Source organism: Rhincodon typus, chromosome 41 (genome assembly GCF_021869965.1).
Source record: "Rhincodon typus isolate 14 chromosome 41, sRhiTyp1.1, whole genome shotgun sequence".
NCBI classification, from domain to species: domain Eukaryota; kingdom Metazoa; phylum Chordata; class Chondrichthyes; order Orectolobiformes; family Rhincodontidae; genus Rhincodon; species Rhincodon typus.
The window spans coordinates 12,010,182-12,023,396 of NC_063372.1; the positions used below are offsets into that span (position 1 = coordinate 12,010,182).

Sequence of the window (13,215 nt, forward strand, 5' to 3'; positions counted from 1 at the left end):
CTTTTGGCACTAAGTGAGGCAAAGATTTTCTCTCACATAATTTGAGCCAGCAACCAGAGAAGGCTCCATCTTAAGAGGTGTTTTAGAAGGGATGGAATGGTAGGTGATGATACAATCAGGGAGACAGCTATAGTGTAAAGTCAAAAAGAATTACTCAATGCTACTCCATTACTTCAATGCAAACTCACACTGCCTGGTGTAGAACTGAACAAAAGGCCAAGAAAGTACCTGGTCAAATCCAATTTGTGCTAACAATATTAGGACAACACTAGAAACACAATGACTGGATGGAACAACCTTGGATTTAAAAAGTGTCATGGCTTTCACCTTGGTAATGAAAAAGAAGACTAGCACAGGACCTGAGATAACAAGGTGTAAGCTGGATGAACACAGCAGGCCAAGCAGCATCAGAGGAGCAGGAAGGCTGATGTTTCGGGCCTAGACCCTTCTTCCTACTATCTCTAGCACAGGACCTTACCCCACAAAAAACTTAAGTGAAAATGGCATAAAACTGGACAAGGAAAATATAAATAACAATATGATAAATGCAAAAGAATAGAACTTAGGAGAAGCTAAACGTGCCCAATATTTCATCTCTGCCCCAATAACATTAATAGAAATGGTTGATAAACAGAGATTTCAATAGTTAGTATTAATCCACCATACCGTCTTGACCAGGAACCAGCTGCTGCCTTGTCAGTCAGCATCATTTCATAGTAGTTGGTAATATTTCGCTCCACAAAATGAAACGCTCGAATGGTGACTGTCTCCGACACTAGCTCAGGACGGAACTGGTATACCCGATTGAACTCCATGAAGAATGACACTGCCCAGAGGTAGTAGGTTTCGTCGTACTGTTGTGCCTTCTCACGAATGAGGTTGTCCTGGAAATGGAAGAAGTACACTCTGATACATTAGAAGTCTCTGCATTCATCTACAATTCCTGTTTTTAGTTGCATCTTTCAGTCATGTCTACCTGGGAACATTCAAAGTAAGTCAAGTTACTGAGTTCTTCCAGCTCCAAGAAAGGTCCACTGCACTCTTTATGTTAGAGTTAGATGGCCTCATCCAGCTCTCTCTTTGAGCAGTTGCCCTTACCAGATTATTTAGACCTCACTAATAATAGCGAGGACAAAGCAAACACACTTTAAAAAAGAATTCTAATAGCAGAACTTTCACATCAGCTACAGACCTCAAACAAAGCTTCTTCGAATAAAACTTCTCAGTTCACTAATATTTTCTAAAATGTAAACCTTCCAGAGGAGGGAGAGGTTACTATCCTGTTCCTCAAGATTAGTGTCCAGGGCTCTTCCATCGTCAACATCTTGATCAATGACTTTCTCTCCATTATGGTCACTGATGATTACATAACATTCAATATCATTCGCAACTCCCGATATCACAACTCAGATATTGAAGCAGTACAAGTCCAAATGCAGCAAGATCTGGACATTATCCAGTTTGAGCCGACAAGTGGCAAGTAACATTCATGCCACACGAGTGCCAGGCAACAACCATCTCCAACAAGAGTGAATCTAACCATCACCCTCTTGATATTCAATGCCGTTATAATCACTGAATCTCCCATTATCAACATCCTGGAGGTCACCATTGATCAGAAACTAAACTGGACTTGCCATATAAGTACTGTGGCTACAAGAGTAGGTCAATGGCTGGAAATCATGCAGTGAGTAGCTCACTTCCTGACTCTTCAACGCCTGTCCATCATCTACAAAGAGCAAGTCAGGAGTGTGATGGAATAATCCTCATTTGCCTGGATAAATGTAACTCCAAAAACACTCAAGAACCTCAACACCATCCAGAACAAAGCAATCCACTTGACTAACACTACATTTACAATCATTCACTCCCTCCACCACTGCTCAATAGCAGCCATGTGCACTACCTCCAAGACGCACTGCGGCAATTCACTAAGGTTTCTTAGAAAGTACCTTCCAAACCTGTAACCTCTACCCCCTAGAAGGACAAGGATAATAGATGTCTTCTTCTTATAAAATAATAGTTTTCATGCTTCTTCACATCTCAAACTTACCTTTACTACATACATGAGTCGGTTGTAACAGTTTTCTAAGAAATCAAGACAGAATTCCTTCAGGAACAGTCTGACATTCAGAGCAGAACGATGTTTCTTCTCCACCTCTTTTGCTGCTTGTTTTCTTTTTGGTACTCTGTTTGTCTTCTTGCCAGTGTCATGGCTGTAATTTTTCAACTAAGAAAATGCATAAATCAAACATTAAATGTTGAAGCTGATCAGGTAGAGTGAAAAATTAATGTACAACACCTCCTATCCAGCCTGGATTCTTCACACTCAGTTCCAGACGATCAATGCCCTAAAAGTGTGGCTCTGGCCAAGTAATTTTATCAGTGTTTTACAAGGGTTGAGCTGTATGTTTAAGGCCCCAGCAGTGCACGCTACCCATCAATGGACCTGAGCCTCGCCTCATGACTTTGAGTGAGCAGGCTGCCCTCCTATGGGGAGAGAGTGCACAGCTTGTAACACAGTCAGCGTTCAACTTCTGAGTAACTTGCTTAAGCAAATTTTGATGACAATGACAGATTTCTATGATGTCAGAGGAACCATAATATTCATTGTATTTTTTGATTTTTTTTTAACTGCAATATAGGAAAACACATCACCCAATGTGATACAGAACCTACCAATCAAATGGGGTGCCAAAGGGGATAAAGAAAATTGAGACAAAATTCTTGCCCCAGATGATTATTTTGTTATACCCAATATAAAGATGGAGAGCATACATATCTGGTGAGTAAGGATTGGGTTCAGCTGTGACTCTCACTTTCTGAACTTGCATGAAGAGTTTGGGAGAAAAATTATTTTGGAACATATGCCAGTTACAGAATCTGCATCATGGGACTTCAATTATGCTTTTTACTCTTTTTTTCTTAAAAACAGCACACATTCCTAGGGAATAATACAATACAACCAACTGTCAAAGGAATTGTTAAAACTCTTAGTAAATATTAACAACCACAAGCAATATAAATAATATTAAATGCAGATTTTTCACTTACATTAAAGAATCTCAGATTTGAAATTACAAGTCATCAGTAATTCTCTCAATCAAAGACAGTTTAAAAACCCACTACCAACAACACATCAAATCAAGATTGCCATCTTTTGTGCAATCTTGACTTGGTTTGAAAATTCATTCAATGTTGAGAGCATCACTGTCAAGATCAGCATTTATTGTCCATTTCTAATTGCCCTGGAGAAGGTTGTGACTTTTGTATTAAATGTTTGCTACCAACTCTTTTTTTTTTGCAGATTGATAACAATCAAAATAAAAACTAAGACCTAACCCTGGAGTACTGCATCAAAACTTTCTGAAGTATTAATGCTCAGACATTGTTTGCTATACTGTCTCTTACCCTACTGAACCGGTTAGCATAGCTGTAAGTGGGAACACAGGAAACAGTTTGTAAAACACCTATATACAGGTAACATTTTTACTTACTTTGTGGATACCCATGTGGCAAACAACATCTCTGTCTGCAATTGACTTCAAGCCTTGTATGAGGTATGTACCGCCAAAACGAGAATGCCTAAAACAAATAAAGTTACATTTGGTAAAGAAGAAATCACATTCTCAAAAAGGTTTCCACCTCAGTATCTGTGCCCTTTTTTGAATCAATCATCTGTTTGTTTGGGGACAAAGTAAAGCAGCAAGGTTCACAGTGGGGCGGGAAGAGCAGGGACAGAAGAAAGTGTTGCTAGTTTCTGACCTGCTTGCGTTCTTAGTAACTGCTGCTCATACTAGAAAGGCACAGGGGGAAAATATATCACAAAGAAATGTTAAGTGAGGTTTCTTTTCCTATATAGAAGCCTGAATGAGGACTTGTTACCTGGTCCATCACTCCACACCCTAACAGCCCGCATTAGGAAGAATGGACAGCAATCCACTTGCGATATTTATCACTTAGTACATCAAGGTCAGTGAGGCTCGTCAATTAATTTAGGAGAGGACGTGACTGAGTTTGTTTTCCCTGATCCAACAAGTCAACAATTCTGGAGGAGGAACAATTTTGAATGCAAAAATTCAAATATCTCAATGAATGGATCTCTCTCAAAGGTTTACTATATCACAGTACAATGGTTTAAGAGCACAATTACAAAAGTACATAATTTGCCAATGCTAACACTTTTTACTGTTACTTATGTCAACATTTTGTCAGCTTGGTTAAAGATCCTTCCAATAGGAGACTTTAAGAAAAAGATATTTCCTAATTTTTAAAAAAATTAATTCATCAGATGTGGATACCGTTGGCTAAGCCAGCATTTATTGCCCAGAGGGCATTCAGAGTCAACCACATTGCTGTAGGTCTGGAGTCACATGTAGGCCAGACCAGGTAAAGATTGCAGTTTCCACCCCTAAAGGGTGTTAATAAGCCAGATGGATTTTTCCCTGACAATAATAACGGTTTCATGGTCATCATTAGACTCTTAATTCCAGACTTTTTATACTTACATTCATAATCGATTCTGCTGCCCATGTCTTAACTCATAGCAAGTACCATTGCCCTATCACCCCATGCTTTCTGATCTACTGTGGCTGCTGGTCAAGCAACACCTTGATTGTAAAGGTCTTGTCCATGTGTTCAAATCCATGTCCTTGTTCCTCTCTACCTCTAACCTCTTCCAGCCCCACAACCCTCCACAGTATATGTACACCTCTTGATTCTGGCCTTTTTGCACACCCAGTTGTAATTGCTTCACCACTGGGGGCCAGTCCTTCAGCTGCCTAGGCCACAAGTTCTAGATTTTCCTCCCTGCACCACTCCAGGTCTCTATCTCATTTCTACGGTGCTAGCACTTGAAGGGAATGCAGGGAAAACACATGAAATTAACATGGAGGTTCCACTCTACTACTTGTGCTTTTTCAAGTCAAGCACGTCACTCCGGTTTGTGTAAAGGGCCCTCTGCAACTCAAAACCTGGTTAATATTTCACCCATCTGGATTCTCACCTGGTTCCTCTTTCAAAGGTTCTTTGCTTCTTCGCTGCTAACTCTCTCTGCTTTAAGATTTCAAGCTCTCTGGACTCCTTTTCTTTCTGCTCCGTAGTTTTTGCTTGCCCTGTCATGGCAAGTTGGTCAGGTTTCTATAGGAAAAATTCCCAAATTAATCGCTCTATTCAAATTCTTCACTCCATTTGCCAAAAATCGAACAGTGATCAACAACTTTATTTTTTCTGCACCATTCTTAAAATGATGACTTTTGTGCTGGTAACCTCAGTTGGTACGTACATAATTAAGTATGCTACGGAGTCACAAACAGCAGGTCCCTCGGTTCAATACTTGACTGCCACCAGTCTCAAGAAAGGGCAGTGAAAAAATATAACGATTTGCCTCAGTACCTGAACAAGATTCAGGGATGGCAAAACAAAAACATAACAAATTAAACAAACATTCTCTCCTACGACCACATGGGAACCTGTTTCCAGCCCTTTGTTAATGTCACTCACTACTGAAAGATACTCAAAAGCAGCTCAGGGCAATTCTCTCCTTAAGTGGAACACAAAGGAGGAAAAACTTGTATTTATGTAGCGCATTTCATGACATATGTCCCAAAATGCTGACCATCTAATTGAGCCCAGTGAAGTGTAATCACTGTTGTAAAGTAGGAAATGCAACAGGCAATTTGTACAGAACAAGATCCAAAAACACAGATAATGACCACATCATCTGTTTTTTTTGGTGTTGATTGAGGGATTGGATTTGGGCACTGGGGATAACTCTCCAGTTCTTTAAAATCTTGCCATAGAATTTTTTGCACTCTCACTAATTAGACTGTTTTCCCTTCTGCCCCAGATCATATCCAGTACTGACCTGATCTCTGAACATGAGGGAGATTATTTCCAGAATGTGCATGGCCCACTGTTGCTCCTCCTGGGAAGTTGCCAAAAACTTAATGAGATCATCCATCCCACTCATGTGCATTGCCCATAATACCTTGTCATGCACACTGGCGTCATCATCAATATTCTTTTTGGAAACAAAAACAGGCACAAACAACAGGAAATGTTTACAAAATTACACTCAAGATTGATCACTCAAGTAGTAAAATATAATTGAGATGTGATGTTATGATGTTGAATAGAGTCTGCTTGTTAAGTTGCATGCATGCTCTGTTTTTAAAAATTCATCTCAGCCATTTTCACCTTTTACCTAGCAACAAAGTAGTTCTGGCTATGAAACAAAACTGAAAATGCTGAAAATCAACAGCAAATCAGTTAGCATCTGTGGAAAGAAACAGAATTAATGTTTTAGACTGAGACAACCTTTCATCAGAATCGTTCATGTTACAGTCATACAGCACGGAAACAGAACTGTCAGCGCAACTCGTCCAAGCCGATCAAGTTTTCCACAACTAAACTAGTTTTCCTGCGTTTGGCCCGTATCCTTCTAAACCTTTGCTATCCATATATCCCTCCAAATGTCTTTTGAATGTTGGAACTGTACCTGCATCTACCACTTCCTCTGGCAATTCGTTCCAGATATGAACCATTGCGTGTGCGAAAAAATTTCCCCTCAGGTCCCTTTTAAATCTTTCTCCTCTTACATTAAAATTATGCCCTCTAGTTTTAAACTCCCCTACCCTAGGGAAAAGACCTTTGCACTCACCTTATCTATGGCCCTCGTGATTTTAGATCTCCAGGACAAAAAGTCTCAGCCTCTCCCTACAACTCAAACTTTCCAGTCCCGATAACACCCTGGTAAATCTTTTCTGCATCCTCTCCAATTTAATAACATCCTTCCTATAGCAGGGCGACCAGAACTGTATGCAGTACTCCAAATGTGGCTTTACCAACGTCCTGTACAGCCGCAACATGATGTCCCAACTCCTATACTCAATGCTCTGACCAATGAAGGCAAGTGTGCCAAACACCTCCTTCACCAACCTGTCTGCCTGTTACGCCACTTTCAAAAAACTATTCTGACAATGCTGTGGCTTTACGAGGTTATTCTGTCCTGCTTTTTTTTTTTTTAGAAAGAAAGACAGTGTTATGGGGGTGCAGGTGCTGAGAAGTCTATGAGAAGATAAACAACTTGTGAAGCCTTGGCTGTTTTTTTCCCCCCGAAAGCTGGAACACTAGAAGCAGCCTGAATGGGCGTTGTCAAGTTCCCATCCACAGAATCAAGGATTTTTAGTTTTTAGTTTTCAGCAACAGTTGCTGTTGGGTCTTGAAGAATTGGAAGCTATTTTTCCCTCTCTCGATTACAGCCAGAAGCTGAGGGTTCTCTCCCGGGCTGCTGGATTACAGGCGAGGCAAATCAGTTTTCTGAATTTGCCTTTTGCCAAGGGTGTGTTTATGGGATGTTACTATATTGGAACAGTTAATTTGTAATAGTTACTGTATCTATTATTCTGTTAAGTCTTCCAATAGAGCTGATATTCCACGTTCTTCTTTTTTTTGTTGTATTTTAACTATAGTGCTTGAATAAACTGTGTTTTGCCTAACGTCGAGTAGTTTGACTAATCAAATTGCATCTGGAACGCAGTACCTGACATTCACCTTTAAAATAAGAAAAAGTTAGGGTGTAGGCTACCTTCTTAATGTATTTTGAGGGAGTGTGGTCTAGTCCATAATACTACGTACCTGAACCCCTAGATCTTTCCATTTGAGAACACTATCCAGGGCCCTACCATTAATTGTACAAGTCCTACCCTTGTTCATCTTACCAAAACGCAACACCTCGCATTTATCAGAATTAAACTCTGTCTGCCACACCTCAGCCCTTTGGCTGAGTTGATCAAGATCCCATTGTACTCTTAGATAACCTTCTTCATTGTCCACTGTACCACTAATTTTGGTGTCATCCGCAAACTTACTAACCATCTTCCTACATTCTCATTCAAATCATTTTTATAAATGACAAACAGTGGACCCAGCACTGAGCCCTGCGGAACATTGCTGATCACAGGCCTCCAGTCTGAAAAATGACCCTCCACCACCATTGTGTTTCCTTTCATTAAGCCAATTTTGTAACCAAATGGCAAGGTCTCCTAGGATCCCATGTGATTTAATTTTACTAACCAGTCTACCACGTGGAACCCTGTCAAAGGCCTTGCTAAAGCCCATGTAGACAACATTTACCACTCCTCTTGGTCATGTCCTCAAAAAATTCAATCAAGCTTGTGAGACATGATTTCCCTTGTTCCTATAGCTTGAACTTTAACTCATTGGTTCACAGGTATTTAGGACAGATCATGTTGATAGGTAATTGAACTTATCACATTGTTAAGTCCTTCAACCTGTTCACGAAGCTACTTGTATCGAAAGCACCCGTAAGCAACTGCCTTCAAGAGGCAGGGAATAGTCAGCCAATTCACTTTTTTGGGAGACAACAACAGAATACCGTTTTGTTTTAACTACAACATAGAAATTAATATATTAGCTTGTCCATCTTTTAACCAATGAGTAATGAATAACAGAACAAACATAGTCAAACAACAAAAGGACCAAAAAGGAAAACAAAGGGTCTTGAAGGCTATTGGCTAGTTGTTACAACAGACCTTCTCCTCCTCAGGTTCAGGGGGTACATGTAGAACATTTCGAACTAGCAACAGGATCCTTTCAATCAGTAGGTTATCCTCCTCCTGCCTCTGCTCCCAATCCTGTTACACAAACATCATCTGTTAAGTAGGGAGAAAAGAACCTCACAACCAAGCAGCATTTTTTTTTCTGATAGCAAACAAACAGTTCAATCCTGTCCTCAATGGACATCCACATGCAGAGTCTCCAGCAAGGGTCAATGAATGGTAATCAACAGCAGAAACACGGGGCCAGGTTCCTTCTCTCTAACCCCGAGAAGTTGAAGCCAACTGTAGGAGCCCGACTGCTGTGCTGCCTAAGATACATACCAACCAAAAACAAAACCTGTATGTGGTTGAGGAGCATAGCAGTTGGTGTTTTTAACCCACGAGATCATTTTTCTTTTTTTACACTTTTAAATAAAGCTGTATTTTCACTTACCAGCTGTAAGAGATCATAGAGTTTTTCACTGAGCACTCCAAACACCTTTTCATCTGCAAAAGCCTACAACATAAAAACAGTGGTTTAACTACATTTGACATTAGAGGTGCTTCAAAAATAAAAATTGCAATTAAGTTAATTAATTGGGGTAGTGAGCTAGAATTCAAGCCCTGCTATTCTTGGAGATGTCACAAAAGTTACAGATCTTAAAGAAGTACTTAATATTTCTTAATTTACCAGCCTTTTTAGATCCAAGTTGATAGAAAGCAAGGACCAGATTTCTGTGCTTAAGAAGAATTACTATCTATTACAAGTAAATAGATTTTAGTCACAGGTTAACGATTATGAACCGTCCTTTCCAGCAGTCCAAATGGTCCTGGGCTATAGTGTTCATACCCATAAGCTGTTCAGATAACTGGGAACAAATTTCAGTTTATTTTTCTTTATCCATTCAAAGGACAAGGGCGTCACTGACTATTGCCCAGAGGGCAGTTAAGAGTCAACCACATTGCTGTGGATCTGGAATCACATGTAGGCCAGACCAGGTAAAGATGGCAGTTTCCCTCCCTAAAGGACATTAGTGAACCAGATGGGTTTTTCCAACAATCGACAATGGATTCGTGGTCTTAATCAGAATCTTAATTCCAGATTTTTTAAAATTGAATTCAAATTCCACCATCTGCCGTGGCGGGATTCGAATGCTGGTCCCCAGAACATTATCTGGGTATCTGGATTAACAGTCCAGCGATAACCAATCACCTACTTGTTACTGGCCCAGTCTCACTGGTACACGCTTCCTTGTGCCATTTCATCTGCAACTAAACTTGCCCCACTGGTTGAAGAAACAACAGTGTATACAGCATTGACAGTAGCATGGGTAGCTTGCTTTTTGAAAGCCTTCCACAATTCTCGGTTTTTAAAGTAGTTCCTTACCCATTTCAGTCCACAATCAAAAATAGAGAAAAAAAGTCTTCACAATTTCCAGACTAAATAACCCAACTGAAAGTCACTGGATTCCTCAATATGATTTCTTAATTTCTGACAAGTTAGGTATTATTCCTGACCAGGTGCCCCACCTCTGGTCACTCTTTCAGAGGACTCTGTTGTGACGAGTTGTTGAATGCTGCTCAAAGTATGAATCAGGAATGATTTGCCCTTCCCCCCGCCTGGTGAGCCAGCACCAGAGCTCCAGCCATTGACTCACATCATCCACCAAAACACAGTTGAGCTCAGCAATTCTCCTGGCTGTACTTGACAGACATATAGCGGTCTCCTCCTACATTATGGGAGCATTTTAGATCGGAACTTTGATGGGTGTTATTGCCTTGCGCAAGTGTATAGCCTTCATGAGGGTCAATGCAGCAAATGTTGGTAGGCTATTCAACCATGTATAACACCATCAGCAAGCTTTACAGAGTCAGGAAGGAGAGATCACATCTCGAGTGAGCGTATAGTTCTGGGAATTTGGTGGTAATGTGGGAATTTCGTGCAGGGGGGGAAAAGGTATTTTTTGCTTGCTTTTTTTTGGCTCATAATTTAAGGGTTATTTTTTAAACAGGATAACCGAAGCCCAGGATTGGGGCCCAGCACAAGACTGATATCACACGTAAACCGTAAGTTCACTGGTTGGGGATAGCAAGTAATTTGACTATTTTGGGTTACTTTCAGATTGAAGGTAAACAGGCGAATATTTACAGGTTACAAACCAAAAGTCCACAGGAGATTTATAAAAATCATATTAATAACTAAGTAATTAAAATAGAGATGCAGGGCCAGGCGATGTATCGTAATTGCATGGGAGCTGGTGGACCCTACTGTGGTTCACAGTGACCACACCTGTAGCAAGTGTTAGTTGTTTGAGAAATTCTGGCTCAGAGTTGATGAGCTGGAGTCTGAGCTTCAAACGCAGAGATAGATTAGGGAAGAGAAGGGTTACCTGGACACTGTGTTTCAGGAGGCAGTCACACTGCTTAGATTAACTACCTCAAATTCAATCAGTGGTCAGGGACAGGAGGGGTGCGACTACGAGCGAAGCAGGTAGAGGGATCCAGGAAGGTAGTGTTGAAGGAACCTCAGCCTTTGAACTTGTCTCACAGGTTTGAGATTCTTGCTCCCTGTATGGACAAGAATGGGGTCTATAGGGAGGATAAGGAAACCGACCATAGCATCATGATACAGGGAGCCATTCAAGAATGGGGAGAAGAGAAATATAGTTGTAATTGTGGATATCATATTCAGGGGAATAGACACTGTTTTCTGTGGCCAGGATCAAGAGTCCCAAAGGCTGAGATGCCTGTCAAGTGCCTGGGTTCAGGATATTTCATCTGGGCTGCAGAGGAACTTGGAGTGAAGGGGAAAGATCCGGTTACTGTGATCCATGTAGGTACCAACGATATAGGCAGAAAGAGGTTCTGCTGAGGGATTACGAGTGGCTAGGGGTTAAATTAGAAAGCAGAACCAAAAAGATGATAAACTCTGGATTACGACCTGAGCCACAAGCGAATTGGCACAAGGTCAAAAAGATTAAAAAGGTAAACTTGTGGCTCGAAAGATTGGTGAGAGAAAAACAGGTTTGATTCTTTGAACATTGGCACTAGTACTGAGGAAGGAGAGAGCTGCTCCAATGGGATGGGCTCCATCTGAAGCAGGCTAAGACCAGAGGTTTTTTTTTGGGGGGAGGTGGTGTCAGCAGAGGGAGAAGTTTCCACATCAAGCAATAGGACAGAGTATAAAAACGATCAGGAATCTAACTTCAGGCACAACAGATAGACGGACAAACATGAGAAGGGGGGCAGTCAACACAGGACTGAGGGTGTTGACTTAAATGCACTCACTGTATGAAACAAGGTAAATGAGCTTGTAGCACAGATTGCAATTGGCAGGTACACTATTGTGGGTTTCACAGATGTAGCTACAAGGGGATCAAGGCTGGGAACTAAGTAGGACCGGCAGAAGGGGAAGGGTTGTCTTGTCAGTAAGAAATGAAATGAAATTATTTCGATGCAAGAAGTGATTATAGAGTCTGAAGGTGTCGAATCTGCGTGGGTAGAGTTGTGGAACCGCAAAGGAAAATGACCTTAATGTGAGTTATCTACAAGCCTCCCAGCAGTAGTCAGAATGTTGGGCAGAAAATAACTCAGGGGATAGAAAAGATACGTAGGAAAGACACTATTACAATAATCATGGGGGGTTTAAATATGCAGGTGGACTGGGAAATTCAGGTTGGTACTGAATTTCAATAGAAGGAGTTTGTGGAATGTCTACAAGATATTTTTTGGAGCAGCTTGTGATACAGCCCACTATGGAACAGACAATCCTGGATATAGTGATGTGTAATGAGGCAGACTTGATTAGGGAGCTTAAAATGAAGGAACCCCAAGGGGCAGTGACCATAACATGATCGAATTCACCCCGCAGTTTGAGGGAGAGAAGCTGGAATCAGATGTAACAGTATTACAATTGAGTAAACGTAACTGCAAAGACATGAGGGAGGAGCTGTCAGAGTTGATTGAAAGGGGAGCCACGCAGGGAAGATGGTGCAGCAATGGTAGGAGTTTCTGGGGGTAATTCAAAATGAACAGCAGAAATTCATCCCAAGGGAGGATGAGGCAACCACGGCTGACAAGGGAGGTCAGGGGTTGCATAAAAGCAAAAGAAAAAGGGTACAATGCGGTGAAGATTAGTGGGAAGCCTTTAAAAACCAGCACAGAGGGTAAATAAAAAAAAAACAATAAAGGGGGGAGAAGATGAAATATGAGAATATGCTAGCTCGTAATATAAAAGATTTCAAGAGTTTATTTAGATATCTAAAAAGGTAAGAGAGAGCCAAGAGTTGTCACTGGCCTGCTGGAAAATGAGACTGGAGAAGCAGTAATGGGGAACAAAGAAATGGCAGAGGAACTGAATAAGTACTCAGCATCGGTTTTCACAGGGTAAGACACCAGCAGCATACCAGAACATCAAGAGTCAGGGGACAGGGGTGAGTGTAGTGGCCCTTATGAAAGAGAAGGTGCCAGGGAAGCTGAAAGGTCTGAAGGTGGATAAATCACCCAGATTGAATGGGCTAAACCCCAGAATCATAGGAGTAATACAACATGGAAATAGGCCCTTTGGCTCAAATTGATCCATGCTGGCTGTGGTGCCCACTCAGCAAGTTCCAATTGCCCATATTTGGTCCATATCCCTCTAAACCCTTCCCAT

At 41.1% G+C, this 13,215-nt stretch overlaps 2 protein-coding genes across 2 annotated transcripts in view; one reads left to right on the forward strand and one right to left on the reverse strand.

Annotated features, from left to right (window-relative positions):
- LOC109925715 (unconventional myosin-Ib-like) overlaps positions 1-13,215 on the forward strand; it is a 186,940-nt gene that overhangs the window by 95,788 nt on the left and 77,937 nt on the right. The gene's annotated exons all lie outside the window — the stretch shown is intronic.
- The window catches only part of timeless (timeless circadian clock), a 99,353-nt gene that overhangs the window by 24,712 nt on the left and 61,426 nt on the right, over positions 1-13,215 (reverse strand). The window contains exons 4-10 of the mRNA XM_048618818.1: positions 9,016-9,078; positions 8,556-8,657; positions 5,867-6,022; positions 5,006-5,139; positions 3,498-3,585; positions 2,054-2,230; positions 667-884 (exon numbers count right to left, since the gene is read on the reverse strand). Coding sequence (XP_048474775.1) covers positions 667-884; positions 2,054-2,230; positions 3,498-3,585; positions 5,006-5,139; positions 5,867-6,022; positions 8,556-8,657; positions 9,016-9,078 — 938 coding nt within the window. The remainder of the gene's footprint in view (positions 1-666; positions 885-2,053; positions 2,231-3,497; positions 3,586-5,005; positions 5,140-5,866; positions 6,023-8,555; positions 8,658-9,015; positions 9,079-13,215) is intronic.